A 15,758-nucleotide genomic window follows, 5' to 3' on the forward strand; every position below is an offset into this window, starting at 1 on the left:
TTCCCGAAGCCCCCTCCTCACCACTTACCTGCAAGCCAGTGGGCAGCCAAGAACTGCCTGATCCTTCCCTGCCGATAGCCGCTCTACACCCTCTTCTCACCCGTGATGGTAGGAAGTGGGCCGGTGACATACACCCGGGAGTTAAAAAGAAATTTAGGTCAATGAGTGTGTTTCTCACTTGCCTCGCTCCATCTCTGCTCGAGGTTAAATATCAGTATAAAGAGACTTAATGTCCATGCTAAAGAGCAGACAATTAGTTGAAATGATGGGTCTGCTGGGACAGGCCTGTTCGTGAGTGTTGGGGAATAGGTGAGAGTGGGGAGTGCAGACCTGAATAGATTTAGTGTGAAATCTCTTGAAGAAATCAGACCAGCAACAGTCTGGGAAATGATTGTTTAGTGTTGACTAGTGGTGTCATGGTCCAGAGATAAGTCAGATAGGAAGCAGGATCAGATAGATGCCATTTAGCCTCTACCATACAGCAATCCTCGCGCCATACAATAGTGCTCCCATTTGTTTGCAGGTTTTATGACAATATCAGAGTTGGAACTAAGAGAACGAAGAATAAGTTCAGATGGAGATAGATTAGAGTAAGGTAAGGAGAGTAGGGAAATTCAGTCAACTGATGCTGTACTCAATGCAAAGATAGTGAAATGCAAAAGGCCAGAAAAGTCAAAGAACTCTGGATACAGGAGAAGGAGTCTGATCCACAAAGTCTTGAAATGATGCTTTGCGAATATTTGTGTGCGATAATTATTTTCCGAGTAGGTTAATAACGCCATTAAAATAGAAGAACAATGTGTTTCATATATTACACTAATATTCATGCCCCAAAGTTTCACGGCCAATTTGTAAAATTTCAAATATATTTAATTTGGACATAAAAATACATTATATTGTTATCTCGCTGGTGAATAAGACTGTGCAGTTGTTGGTATTGTCAGGACCGACAGACTAATAGTTCCAACCCTGACATTGTCATAAATCCTGCTGACAAAAGGGAGCACTGTTGTGTGGCACCAGGATCCCCACTCGGCTGAGGCAAGTGACAACTATCTGATTCTTCTTCCTAACTCTCTCTGGACCATAACACACTTCGCCTCAGTGTCCTGGCCAATATTTATCCCTCAACCAACACCACTAAAAAACTGATTATCTGGTCGTTACAGGTATCACATTGCTGATTGTGGGACCTTGCTGTGTGCTAAACTGGCTGCTGAATTTCCTGTATTACAACAATGGTTACACATCAAAACTAGATCATTGGCTGTAAAGCACCCTGGGACGTCGCGAAAGACGCTATATAGATAGATGTTCTTCCTTCTAATGTATTTACAAGCCTTGGTATGTTTGGCTTATCTTCACAGCTCATTATTTATGCAATACTTTTTTAAAAAGGCTAAAATAATAGTTTTCCAAACATAATGCATTAGCTGCCAACTATATAAAGACTATTCATAATCAGACCGAATTTTAGACCTCAAAACAATGAAAATGATGGTTTCAAGATTATAATTCTCTATCCCTACTGTGTAGCCAACATGAGGATGCATTGCTATTCCAAAATTCAACTGGTTCGCAAGTTGGGAGAGAGAGAGAGAGACAAGTTGAGAAATTATGAAAAAAAGAGCAAATAGATACATTTATTTACATAGATCACTAATCGATATTATAAAATGCTTTAAATTCACTGGAGGTTGGAAGAATCGGAGTCCGACAGACATGTGATGCAATGAAGTAAATAGCAGAACAATCACATACTTGTTGCCTGCAGTTTCTTGCTCTTGAATATCTTCTTCCACTTTTTCTTTCTGTTTCTCCAAAGTTTCCATCCTCCTGCGAAATTCTTTTAATTCTTCTCTAAAATTCAAAAACACACCAATGAAGGAACACGCAGCAGTAAGCAGACAGCCTTCAGAACAACATGCAGCAAATTTTCAGCAAATTCTATTATTCCAATTGAATTGGTGAGCTGCTTTTAGACTTACTGAAACACGCACCACGGTGCGCCTTTGAGCACTGAGGTGCATTTCAACTAATATTTTAAAAGCAACAATTATGGTTTTTGAGTTTAGCTGAAACTACTAGCGTGTGGATGCTTAACATTTTCATACAAAATTCCTCGTACCAATTTTAATAGTGGCATTAACCCACTTACTTCAAACTAGTTAACACCTCATTAAAATAACAGAGAGAGGAATTTCAGATAAACACATTAAGCATTTGTACTTTCATATGATACAGTGCAATTTCGGAGCCAGTGAGTTAAGAAAGATGCTATGATGTTGCACTTTTAAGGATTCTGTTTTATAATTAATAGCCTAAATGGAAATTAGTTTAGCTGCCAAAAGAGAGAAAATTCAGTCCATATTCTTCATCTTGACAAATGCAAAAAATTAGCAACAAATTTAAAGAAATGGATAAAAGAAAATAAATAATTATAGGGCAGAATAAAATTACTGCACAAATTTTCCCCCGACTTGGCACCTCACCTGTACCTTCCAAAATGCGCTGGCTGGTGTTCTAAGATATTTTCCAGTGGGCGGGATTCTAACTTCCCAGTTATAATCAACGAACCCACTGATGGATTGGCAAACTCAAAAACTACATAAAGAGTAAAATGATTTTCTGTTTGTTTTGTTTAGCAATTTCTATAATTAAATAACTGTCGAAAGAGTACAAGAAATGGGTATTGAAGTTTGGGTGACATTTTCTCCTCATGCACTTTGAAGAAGAGGAAAATTGTGCTTACTGTATTATGTGTTATATTTTAGTCATTTCAAATTGTTGGTTAAAAAAATAACACTAATAATTTGTAGCGCACGAGTAAAGGTGAATATGGTTACAAACTTTACTTTATTCATATCTTAGCACAACCTTAAAAATTCTTCTTTTTCTGAGAATGTATCAGTTCTAACAATCTATCCATATAAGTTTTGTATTTAGCATGCCTGTCACCTCTCAAAGTGGCACTCTTGAAAGTGCACATAAACGGGACTCAAAATTGCCCAGGAGACACTGTTTTTTTTGGACAACATGATTTTTCTGGAGTATCTTAAAAATCCCCATTTTGCACATTCAATTTGTGCCAGTATAAGTGAGTTAGTTAGGACTTTTTTTTAAGTTTAGTTTAGTTTTTTCCAAAAGGGGACGTTACCAACCATCTACGCCCGTTTCGGCCATTTAAGCCACTTTGGACAACTAATAGTTACTCCAAACTAACTTAGGCCAGCGTATGTGGCCACTTGTGGCCGCACAGAAAACCCTTGCGGAGAGTTAAGAAATCAGCGCAGGTAGACACTAATGACTAAATAATGTGAATACGATCAAACAGCTATACAGGACATCATATGACAAACTTCGCAAAGTTAATTTACTATACAACAGAAGCATTCATGGAAGCTTAAACTACAAAAATAAAAGAAGTAAAGAGACAAAACATATTTACATAATTTTTTCAAAATATCCAAATAAAAAATAGAAGTACCTCCTACTCGTAATTCTTATGTAGGAAAGTATTTTCATCAACAGGGTTAAGGAAAGTCTTGAGTAAGCTCATTAAAATTACTGGCTACACCAGCAACCCCCCCTCCCCCTGCCCCAATCAAAACTCTCCTCCGCCGCCGCCCCCCTCACCACCGGATCAAAACTCTCCCCGCACCAACCTTTTTGTTGTAGCCTTAGCACTTGGCCCAGGATAGGGGCGGTACGCATCGGGTCCCACACTGCAGCACGTATCATCATCATCATCGGCAGGTGCTACTGCGCATGCGCGAATGCTCCAGTGCGCATGCGGAGAGCTGCCGCCACTGTTTTTCGCGCAGGGCCCTAGCTCCGTCCCCTAATTGACAGACCACGCGTGCCATAGAAATATAGAAACATAGAAAATAGGTGCAGGAGTAGGCCATTCGGCCCTTCTAGCCTGCACCGCCATTCAATGAGTTCATGGCTGAACATGCAACTTCAGTACCCCATTCCTGCTTTCTCACCATAACCCTTGATTCCCCTAGTAGTAAGGACTCCATCGAACTCCTTTTTGAATATATTTAGTGAATTGGCCTCAACAACTTTCTGTGGTAGAGAATTCCACAGGTTCACCACTCTCTGGGTGAAGAAATTCCTCCTCATCTCGGTCCTAAATGGCTTACCCCTTATCCTTAGACTGTGTCCCCTGGTTCTGGACATCCCCAACATTGGGAACATTCTTCCTGCATCTAACCTGTCTAACCCCGTCAGAATTTTGAACGTTGCTATGAGGTCCCCTCTCATTCTTCTGAACTCCAGTGAATACAAGCCCAGTTGATCCAGTCTTTCTTGATAGGTCAGTCCCGCCATCCCAGGAATCAGTCTGGTGAACCTTCGCTGCACTCCCTCAATAGCAAGAATGTCCTTCCTCAGGTTAGGAGACCAAAACTGTACACAATACTCCAGGTGTGGCCTCACCAAGGCCCTGTACAACTGTAGCAACACCTCCCTGCCCCTGTACTCAAATCCCCTCACTATGAAGGCCAACATGCCATTTGCTTTCTTAACCGCCTGCTGTACCTGCATGCCAACCTTCAATGACTGATGTACCATGACACCCAGGTCTCGTTGCACCGCCCCTTTTCCTAATCTGTCACCATTCAGATAATAGTCTGTCTCTCTGTTTTTACCACCAAAGTGGATAACCTCACATTTATCCACATTATACTTCATCTGCCATGCATTTGCCCACTCACCTAACCTATCCAAGTCACTCTGCAGCCTCATAGCATCCTCCTCGCAGCTCACACTGTCACCCAACTTAGTGTCATCCGCAAATTTGGAGATACTATATTTAATCTCCTCGTCTAAATCATTAATATACAGTGTAAACAGCTGGGGCCCCAGCACAGAACCTTGCAGTACCCCACTAGTCACTGCCTGCCATTCTGAAAAGTCCCCATTTACTCCTACTCTTTGCTTCCTGTCTGACAACCAGTTCTCAATCCATGTCAGCACACTACCCACAATCCCATGTGCTTTAACTTTGCACATTAATCTCTTGTGTGGGACCTTGTCGAAAGCCTTCTGAAAGTCCAAATACACCACATCAACTGGTTCTCCCTTGTCCACTCTACTGGAAACATCCTCAAAAAATTCCAGAAGATTTGTCAAGCATGATTTCCCTTTCACAAATCCATGCTGACTTAGACCTATCATGTCACCTCTTTCCAAATGCGCTGCTATGACATCCTTAATAATTGATTCCATAATTTTACCACTACCGATGTCAGGCTGACCGGTCTATAATTCCCTGTTATCTCTCTCCCTCCTTTTTTTAAAAGTGGGGTTACATTGGCTACCCTCCACTCCATAGGAACTGATCCAGAGTCAATGGAATATTGGAAAATGACTGTCAATGCATCCACTATTTCCAAGGCCACTCCTTAAGTACTCTGGGATGCAGTCCATCAGGCCCTGGGGATTTATCGGCCTTCAATCCCATCAATTTCCCCAACACAATTTCCCGACTAATAAGGATTTCCCTCAGTTCCTCCTCCTTACTAGACCCTCCGACCCCTTTTATATCCGGAAGGTTGTTTGTGTCTTCCTCAGTGAATACCGAACCAAAGTACTTGTTCAATTGGTCCGCCATTTCTTTGTTCCCCGTTATGACTTCCCCTGATTCTGACTGCAGGGGACCTACGTTTGTCTTTACTAACCTTTTTCTCTTTACATATCTATAGAAACTTTTGCAATCTGTCTTAATGTTCCCTGCAAGCTTCTTCTCGTACTCCATTTTCCCTGCCCTAATCAAACCCTTTGTCCTCCTCTGCTGAGTTCTAAATTTCTCCCAGTCCCCGGGTTCGCTGCTATTTCTGGCCAATTTGTATGCCACTTCCTTGGCTTTAATACTATCCCTGATTTCCCTTGATAGCGACGGTTGAGCCACCTTCCCTTTTTTATTTTTACGCCAGACAGGAATGTACAATTGTTGTAGTTCATCCATGCAGTCTCTAAATGTCTGCCATTGCCCATCCACAGTCAACCCCTTCAGTATCATTCGCCAATCTATCCTAGCCAATTCACGCCTCATACCTTCAAAGTTACCCTTCTTTAAGTTCTGGACCATGGTCTCTGAATTAACTGTTTCATTTTCCATCCTAATGCAGAATTCCACCATATTATGGTCACTCTTCCCCAAGGGGTCTCGCACAACGAGATTGCTAATTAATCCTCTCTCATTACACAACACCCAGTCTCAGATGGCCTCCCCCCTAGTTGGTTCCTCGACATATTGGTCTAAAAAACCATCCCTTATGCACTCCAGGAAATCCTCCCCCACCGTATTGCTTCCAGTTTGGTTAACCCAATCTATGTGCATATTAAAGTCACCCATTATAACTACTGCACCTTTATTGCACGCGCCCCTAATTTCATGTTTGATGCCCTCCCCAACATCACGATTACTGTTTGGAGGTCTGTACACAACTCCCACTAACATTTTTTGTCCTTTGGTATTCTGCAGCTCTACCCATATAGATTCCACATCATCCAAGCTAATGTCCTTCCGAACTATTGCATTAATCTCCTCCTTAACCAGCAATGCTACCACACCTCCTTTTCCTTTTATTCTATCTTTCCTGAATGTTGAATACCCCTGGATGTTCAGTTCCCAGCCCTGATCATCCTGGAGCCACGTCTCCGTAATCCCAATCACATCATATTTGTTAACATCTATTTGCACAGTTAATTCATCCACCTTATTGCGGATACTCCTAGCATTAAGACACAAAGCCTTCAGGCTTGTTTTTTTAACACCCTTTGTCCTTTTAGAATTTTGCTGTACAGTGGCCCTTTTTGTTCTTTGCCTTGGGTTTCTCTGCCCTCCACTTTTCCTCATCTCCTTTCTGTCTTTTGCTTTTGCCTCCTTTTTGTTTCCCTCTGTCTCCCTGCATTGGTTCCCATCCCCCTGCCATATTAGTTTAAATCCTCCCCAACAGCACTAGCAAACACTCCCCCTAGGACATTGGTTCCGGTCCTGCCCAGGTGCAGACCGTCCGGTTTGTACTGGTCCCACCTCCCCCAGAACCGGTTCCAATGCCCCAGGAATTTGAATCGCTCCCTGCTGCACCACTACTCAAGCCACGTATTCATCTGCGCTATCCTGCGATTCCTACTCTGACTATCACGTGGCACTGGTAGCAATCCCGAGATTACTACTTTTGAGGTCCTACTTTTTAATTTAGCTCCTAGCTCCTTAAATTCGTTTCGGAGGACCTCATCCCTTTTTTTTACCTATGTCGTTGGTACCAATGTGCACCACGACAACTGGCTGATCTCCCTCCCTTTTTAGAATGTCCTGCACCCGCTCCGAGACATCCTTGACCCTTGCACCAGGGAGGCAACATACCATCCTGGAGTCTCGGTTGCGGCCGCAGAAACGCCTATCTATTCCCTTTACAATTGAATCCCCTATCACTATTGCTCTCCCACTCTTTTTCCTGCCCTCCTGTGCAACAGAGCCAGCCACGGTGCCATGAACTTGGCTGCTGCTGCCCTCCCCTGATGAGTCATCCCCCTCAACAGTACCCAAAGCAGTGTATCTGTTTTGCAGGGGGATGACCACAGGGGACTCCTGCACTACCTTCCTTGCACCACTCTTCCTGTTGGTCTTCCATTCCCTAGCTGGCTGTGGACCCTTCCCCTGCGGTGCAACCAACTCGCTACACGTGATACTCACGTCATTCTCAGCATCGTGGATGCTCCAGAGTGAATCCACCCTCAGCTCCAACTCCGCAACGCGGACCGTCAGGAGCTTGAGGTGGATACACTTCCTGCAGATATAGTCGTCAGGGACACTGGTGTCGTCCCCGAGTTCCCACATGGTACAGGAGGAGCATAACACCCGACCGAACTCTCCTGCCATGACTTAATCCTTAGATACACTTAAATTGGCAATAACAATGTTAAAGTTTACTCACTGTTATAGAAGAGAAAAAAGAAAAACTACTCACCAATCACCAGCCAATCACTTACCCTCTTGGCTGTGACGTCACCTTTTGATTTCTTTCTACTTCTCTTTTGCCTTCTCTCCCCGCTGCAGCTGCACAGGTACGCCTCTCGCTGCCGCTGAGCCTTTATAGGCCTCACCAACGCCAGGAACTCCCGCCTCTCGGACTGCCGCCGCCTCTCGCTGCCGCTGAGCCTTTATAGGCCTCACCAACGCCACGAACTCCCGCCTCTCGGACTGCCGCCGCCTCTCGCTGCCGCTGAGCCTTTATAGGCCTCACCAACGCCAGGAACTCCCGCCTCTTGGACTGCCGCCGCCTCTCGCTGCCGCTGGGCCTTTTATAGGCCAAGCCATGGGTGAGTGCGCCGAAAAAACGGGTGGGCCAATTTTGAGCCCACAGAGTGTATATCACACTTGCACCAATTGGTTGAAAATCATGTGTATAAAACAGCAACCAATCACAACTAATCAGGTAGGGAACCTATCAATGAACAATTAGCATATTATGAAGAAAAGAACGAAGAAAAAGGAAGCAATGCCTGGCATTTTCTACTGTTTTTTTCTGACCTTGATAAGATGGGCGCTCCCCAAGGGGCCAAGCTGAAGATAAGCAACCCCCAATGTAGGGCATTGAAAGACCAATAAGCCATTCTATTCTGGTGAGTCTCAGGAGAAGCAGCAGGATTCTTACTTTGCAGGTTTTCCATACACAGATAAAACCTTTCTGAGCAACAGTAATTAGCCTTTAGCTGACCTCTGGTGTGCCTTTTTACATCACTTCCCACAGGCAGAAGACAAACAGGACAGAAATCATTTCTGTGCTTTACTCCAGATGGATCTTGTGGCCTTAATGGAGAGGTTACTTTAAACATAACTTCATTTAGGAGCAAACACACTTTCCTCAAGGCTTCTCTTTTCACCTACTGGGAAAGGCCCATTAAAACGTAAATACTCCAACACTCCCTTACTTAATAAATTCTGTGTTACCTGGTAGAACACATTCCACTAAAGTTGCAAAAATTATCAGCCATGATCATATTGAATGGTGGTGCAGGCTCGAAAGGCCGAATGGCCTACTCCTGCACCTATTTTCTATGTTTCTATAACAAAAAGATGAAGTCATTTTCCAACACAAATACGGCGATATGATTCTGAATATAAAATTTTAACAAAACTATATACCGCAAGGCTTTACTATTAATTTCAAACTGAAATATTCAGTGGTTCAACCCTACAGGCATAATCATTCTTCATAATTATCAAAATCTTTGAACTGTGATGGGAATTACCAGCTCCCATTATGTAAACATATTAATAAAGCCTGGAGCGGACTATATCAGGCATGAAGTTTGTGAGACCAAGATCTACCTGTGTTAATATAGTCAAAATGGTTCCACAACTGAATCTCCAGCAGTTGGCAATGCACTCTCTCTAATACGAGGTTGATTCCTGAGATGAAGGGGTTGTCTTATGAAGAAAGGTTGAGCAGGTTGGGCCTGTACTCATTGGAGTTTAGAAGATTGTGTAAGATTCTGAGCGGGCTTGACAGGGTAGATGCAGGGAGGAAGTTTCCCCTCATGGGGAAATCTAGAACTAGGGGGCATAGTTTCAGAATAAGGGGTCGCCCATTTAAAACAGAAATGAGGAGGAATTTCTTCTCTCAAAGGGTTGTGAATCGTTGGAATTCTCTGCCCCACAGAGCTGTGGATGCTGGGTCATTGAATATATTCAAGGTGGATGTAGACAGATTTTTGAATGATAAGGGAGTCAAGGGTTATGGGGAGCGGGCAGGGAAGTAGAGTTGAGGCCAAGATCAGATCAGCCATGATCTTATTGAATGGTGGAGCCTGCTCGAGGGGCCAAATGGCCAACTCCTGCTCCTATTTCTTATGTTCTTATGTAGGTCACAATATCAATATTTAGGCAACATAACATGACTTATCGTATATATATCTCAAGGGGAATAGTATGGGAACCAATGCAGGGAGACAGAAGGAAACAAAATGGAGACAGAAGCAAAAGACAGAAAGGAGATGAGTAAAAGTGGAGGGCAGAGAAACCCAAGGCAAAAAACAAAAAGGGCCACTGTACAGCAAAATTCTAAAGGATCAAAGTGTAATAAAAAGGCAAGCCTGAAAGCTCGGTGCCTCAAGGCGAGGAGTATTCGGAACCCAGGTGAGGGCTCTCAGCTAGTTAGAGTGGGTGAGAACTCAGATGACCAGGATCCCAAGAAAGAATGCAAAAGGCAGGAGGCAACAGAGCAGAGTAGCACTGGGGTAAGTGTAAACCACAAGGTGATAGGAAGGGACAATATGTATGAATATAAAGGGGCTGCAGGAGGGGTCAAAACTAAAAATCATAGTTTAAAAACTAGTATTAAAACACTCTACCGAAACGCACGCAGCATTCGAAATAAAGTAAATGAGTTGACGGCACAAATCATTACAAATGGGTATGATTTGGTGGCCACTACAGAAACGTGGTTGCAGGGTGGCCAAGACCGGGAATTAAACATACAGGGGTATCTGACAATTCGGAAAGATAGACAAGAAGGGAAAGGAGGTGGGGTAGCTCTGTTAATAAAGGATGATATCAAGGCAGTTGTGAAAGATGATATTGGCTCTAATGAACAAAATGTTGAATCATTGTGGGTGAGATTAGAGATAGTAAGGGGAAAAAGTCACTGGTGGGTGTAGTTTATAGGCCCCCAAATAATAACTTCACGGTGGGGCGGGCAATAATCAAGGGAATAATGGAGGCATGTGAAAAAGGAACGGCAGTAACCATGGGGGATTTTAACCTCCATATCGATTGGTCAAATCAAATCGCACGGGGTAGCCTGGAGAAGGAATTCATAGAATGCATACGGGATTGTTTCTTAGACCAGTATGTTACAGAACCTACAAGGGAGCAAGCTATCTTAGATCTGGTCCTGTGTAATGAAACAGGAATAATAAACGATCTCCTAGTAAAAGATCCTCTCGGAATGAGTGATCACAGTATGGTGAATTTGTAATACTTAGAAACATAGAAAATAGGTGCAGGAGAGGCCATTCGGCCCTTCTAGCCTGCACCGCCATTCAATTAGTTCATGGCTGAACATGCAACTTCAGTACCCCATTCCTGCTTTCTCGCCATACCCCTTGATCCCCCGAGTAGTAAGGACTTCATCTAACTCCTTTTTGAATATATTTAGTGAATTGGCCTCAACAACTTTCTGTGGTAGAGAATTCCACAGGTTCACCACTCTCTGGGTGAAGAAATTCCTCCTCATCTCGGTCCTAAATGGCTTACCCCTTATCATTAGACTGTGTCCCCTGGTTCTGGACTTCCCCAACATTGGGAACATTCTTCCAGCATCTAACCTGTCTAACCCCGTCAGAATTTTAAACGTTTCTATGAGGTCCCCTCTCATTCTTCTGAACTCCAGTGAATACAAGCCCAGTTGATCCAGTCTTTCTTGATAGGTCAGTCCCGTCATCCCGGGAATCAATCTGGTGAACCTTCGCTGCACTCCCTCAATAGCAAGAATGTCCTTCCTCAAGTTAGGAGACCAAAACTGTACACAATACTCCAGGTGTGGCCCCACCAAGGCCCTGTACAACTGCAGCAACACCTCCCTGCCCCTGTACTCAAATCCCCTCGCTATGAAGGCCAACATGCCATTTGCTTTCTTAACCGCCTGCTGTACCTGCATGCCAACCTTCAATGACTGATGTACCATGACACCCAGGTCTCTTTGCACCTCCCCTTTTCCTAATCTGTCACATAGAAACATAGAAACATAGAAAATAGGTGCAGGAGCAGGCCATTCAGCCCTTCTAGCCTGCACCGCCATTCAATGAGTTCATGGCTGAACATGAAACTTCACTACCCCCTTCCTGCTTTCTCGCCATAACCCTTGATCCCCCGAGTAGTAAGGACTTCATCTAACTCCCTTTTGAATATATTTAGTGAATTGGCCTCAACTACTTTCTGTGGTAGAGAATTCCACAGGTTCACCACTCTCTGGGTGAAGAAGTTTCTCCTCATCTCGGTCCTAAATGGCTTACCCCTTATCCTCAGACTGTGACCCCTGGTTCTGGACTTCCCCAACATTGGGAACATTCTTCCTGCATCTAACCTGTCTAAACCCGTCAGAATTTTAAACGTTTCTATGAGGTCCCCTCTCATTCTTCTGAACTCCAGTGAATACAAGCCCAGTTGATCCAATCTTTCTTGATAGGTCAGTCCCGCCATCCCGGGAATCAGTCTGGTCACCATTCAGATAATAGTCTGTCTCTCTGTTTTTACCACCAAAGTGGATAACCTCACATTTATCCACATTATACTTCATCTGCCATGCATTTGCCCACTCACCTAACCTATCCAAGTCACTCTGCAGCCTCATAGCATCCTCCTCGCAGCTCACACTGTCACCCAACTTAGTGTCATCCGCAAATTTGGAGATACTACATTTAATCTCCTCATCTAAATCATTAATGTACAGTGTAAACAGCTGGGGCCCCAGCACAGAACCTTGCGGTACCCCACTAGTCACTGCCTGCCATTCTGAAAAGTCCCCATTTACTCCTACTCTTTGCTTCCTGTCTGACAATCAGTTCTCAATCCATGTCAGCACATTACCACCAATCCCATGTGCTTTAACTTTGCACATTAATCTCTTGTGTGGGACCTTGTCGAAAGCCTTCTGAAAGTCCAAATATACCACATCAACTGGTTCTCCCTTGTCCACTCTACTGGAAACATCCTCAAAAAATTCCAGAAGATTTGTCAAGTATGATTTCCCTTTCAAAAATCCATGCTGACTTGGACCTATCATGTCACCTCTTTCCAAATGCACTGCTATGACATCCTTAATAATTGATTCCATCATTTTACCCACTACCGATGTCAGGCTGACCGGTCTATAATTCCCTGTTATCTCTCTCCCTCCTTTTTTAAAAAGTGGGGTTACATTGGCTACCCTCCATTCCATAGGAACTGATCCAGAGTCAATGGAATGTTGGAAAATGACTGTCAATGCATCCGCTATTTCCAAGGCCACCTCCTTAAGTGCTCTGGGATGCAGTCCATCAGGCCCTGGGGTTTTATCGGCCTTCAATCCCATCAATTTCCCCAAAACAATTTCCCGACTAATAAGGATTTCCCTCAGTTCCTCCTCCTTACTAGACCCTCCGACCCCTTTTATATCCGGAAGGTTGTTTGTGTCCTCCTCAGTGAATACCGAACCAAAGTACTTGTTCAATTGGTCCGCCATTTCTTTGTTCCCCGTTATGACTTCCCCTGATTCTGACTGCAGGGGACCTACGTTTGTCTTTACTAACCTTTTTCTCTTTACATATCTATAGAAACTTTTGCAATCCGTCTTAATGTTCCCTGCAAGCTTCTTCTCGTACTCCATTTTCCCTGCCCTAATCAAACCCTTTGTCCTCCTCTGCTGAGTTCTAAATTTCTCCCAGTCCCCGGGTTCGCTGCTATTTCTGGCCAATTTGTATGCCACTTCCTTAGCTTTAATACTATCCCTGATTTCCCTTGATAGCCATGGTTGAGCCACCTTCCCTTTTTTATTTTTACGCCAGACAGGAATGTACAATTGTTGTAGTTCATCCATGCAGTCTCTAAATGTCTGCCATTGCCCATCCACAGTCAACCCCTTCAGTATCATTCGCCAATCTATCCTAGCCAATTCACGCCTCATACCTTCAAAGTTACCCTTCTTTAAGTTCTGGACCATGGTCTCTGAATTAACTGTTTCATTCTCCATCCTAATGCAGAATTCCACCATATTATGGTCACTCTTCCCCAAGGGGCCTCGCACAACGAGATTGCTAATTAATCCTTTCTCATTACACAATACCCAGTCTAAGATGGCCTCCCCCCTTGTTGGTTCCTCGACATATTGGTCTAGAAAACCATCCCTTATGCACTCCAGGAAATCCTCCCCCACCGTATTGCTTCCAGTTTGGTTAGCCCAATCTATGTGCATATTAAAGTCACCCATTATAACTGCTGCACCTTTATTGCACGCACCCCTAATTTCATGTTTGATGCCCTCCCCAACATCACTACTACTGTTTGGAGGTCTGTACACAACTCCCACTAACGTTTTTTGCCCTTTGGTGTTCTGCAGCTCTACCCATATAGATTCCACATCATCCAAGCTAATGTCCTTTCAAACTATTGCCTTAATTTCCTCCTTAACCAGCAATGCTACCCCACCTCCTTTTCCTTTTATTCTATCCTTCCTGAATGTTGAATACCCCTGGATGTTGAGTTCCCAGCCCTGATCATCCTGGAGCCACGTCTCCGTAATCCCAATCACATCATATTTGTTAACATCTATTTGCACAGTTAATTCATCCACCTTATTGCGGATACTCCTTGCATTAAGACACAAAGCCTTCAGGCTTGTTTTTTTAACACCCTTTGTCCTTTTAGAATTTTGCTGTGCAATGGCCCTTTTTGTTCTTTGCCTTGGGTTTCTCTGCCTTCCACTTTTCCTCATCTCCTTTCTGTCTTTTGCTTTTGCCTCCTTTTTGTTTCCCTCTGTCTCCCTGCATTGGTTCCCATCCCCCTGCCATATTAGTTTAACTCCTCCCCAACAGCACTAGCAAACACTCCCCCTAGGACATTGGTTCCGGTCCTGCCCAGGTGCAGACCGTCCGGTTTGTACTGGTCCCACCTCCCCCAGAACCGGTTCCAATGCCCCAGGAATTTGAATCCCTCCCTGCTGCACCACTGCTCAAGCCACGTATTCATCTGCGCTATCCTGCGATTCCTACTCTGACTATCACGTGGCACTGGTAGCAATCCCGAGATTACTACTTTTGAGGTCCTACTTTTTAATTTAGCTCCTAGCTCCTTAAATTCGTTTCGGAGGACCTCATCCCTTTTTTTACCTATGTCGTTGGTACCAATGTGCACCAAGACAACTGGCTGATCTCCCTCCCTTTTTAGAATGTCCTGCACCCGCTCCGAGACATCCTTGACCCTTGCACCAGGGAGGCAACATACCATCCTGGAGTCTCGGTTGCGGCCGCAGAAACGCCTATCTATTCCCCTTACAATTGAATCCCCTATCACTGTCGCTCTCCCACTCTTTTTCCTGCCCTCCTGTGCAACAGAGCCAGCCACGGTGCCATGAACTTGGCTGCTGCTACCCTCCCCTGATGAGTCATCCCCCTCAACAGTACCCAAAGCAGTGTATCTGCTTTGCAGGGGGATGACCACAGGGGACTCCTGCACTACCTTCCTTGCACTGCTCTTCCTGTTGGTCTTCCATTCCCTATCTGGCTGTGGACCCTTTCCCTGCGGTACGACCAACTCGCTACACGTGATACTCACGTCATTCTCAGCATCGTGGATGCTCCAGAGTGAATCCACCCTCAGCTCCAACTCCGTAACGCGGACCGTCAGGAGCTGGAGGTGGATACACTTCCTGCAGATATAGTCGTCAGGGACACTGGAGTCGTCCCCGAGTTCCCACATGGTACAGGAGGAGCATAACACCCGACCGAGCTCTCCTGCCATGACTTAACCCTTAGATACACTTAAATTGGCAATAACAATGTTAAAGTTTACTCACTGTTATAGAAGAGAAAAAAGAAAAACTACTCACCAATCACCAGCCAATCACTTACCCTCTTGGCTGTGACGTCACCTTTTGATTTCTTTCTACTTCTTTTTTGCCTTCTCTCCCCGCTGCAGCTGCACAGGTACGCCTCTCGCTGCCGCTGAGCCTTTATAGGCCTCACCAACCACGCACTCCCGCCTCTCG

The 15,758-nt window shown here is 44.4% G+C and overlaps 1 protein-coding gene across 2 annotated transcripts in view; it reads right to left on the reverse strand.

Moving 5' to 3' along the window:
• The window catches only part of cfap74 (cilia and flagella associated protein 74), a 224,664-nt gene that overhangs the window by 169,360 nt on the left and 39,546 nt on the right, over window positions 1-15,758 (reverse strand). For both annotated transcript variants that reach the window (XM_070860623.1, XM_070860622.1), the window contains exon 5: window positions 1,762-1,860. In XM_070860623.1, coding sequence (XP_070716724.1) covers window positions 1,762-1,860 — 99 coding nt within the window. The remainder of the gene's footprint in view (window positions 1-1,761; window positions 1,861-15,758) is intronic.

This window comes from Pristiophorus japonicus, chromosome 18 (genome assembly GCF_044704955.1).
Source record: "Pristiophorus japonicus isolate sPriJap1 chromosome 18, sPriJap1.hap1, whole genome shotgun sequence".
Taxonomy (NCBI): domain Eukaryota; kingdom Metazoa; phylum Chordata; class Chondrichthyes; family Pristiophoridae; genus Pristiophorus; species Pristiophorus japonicus.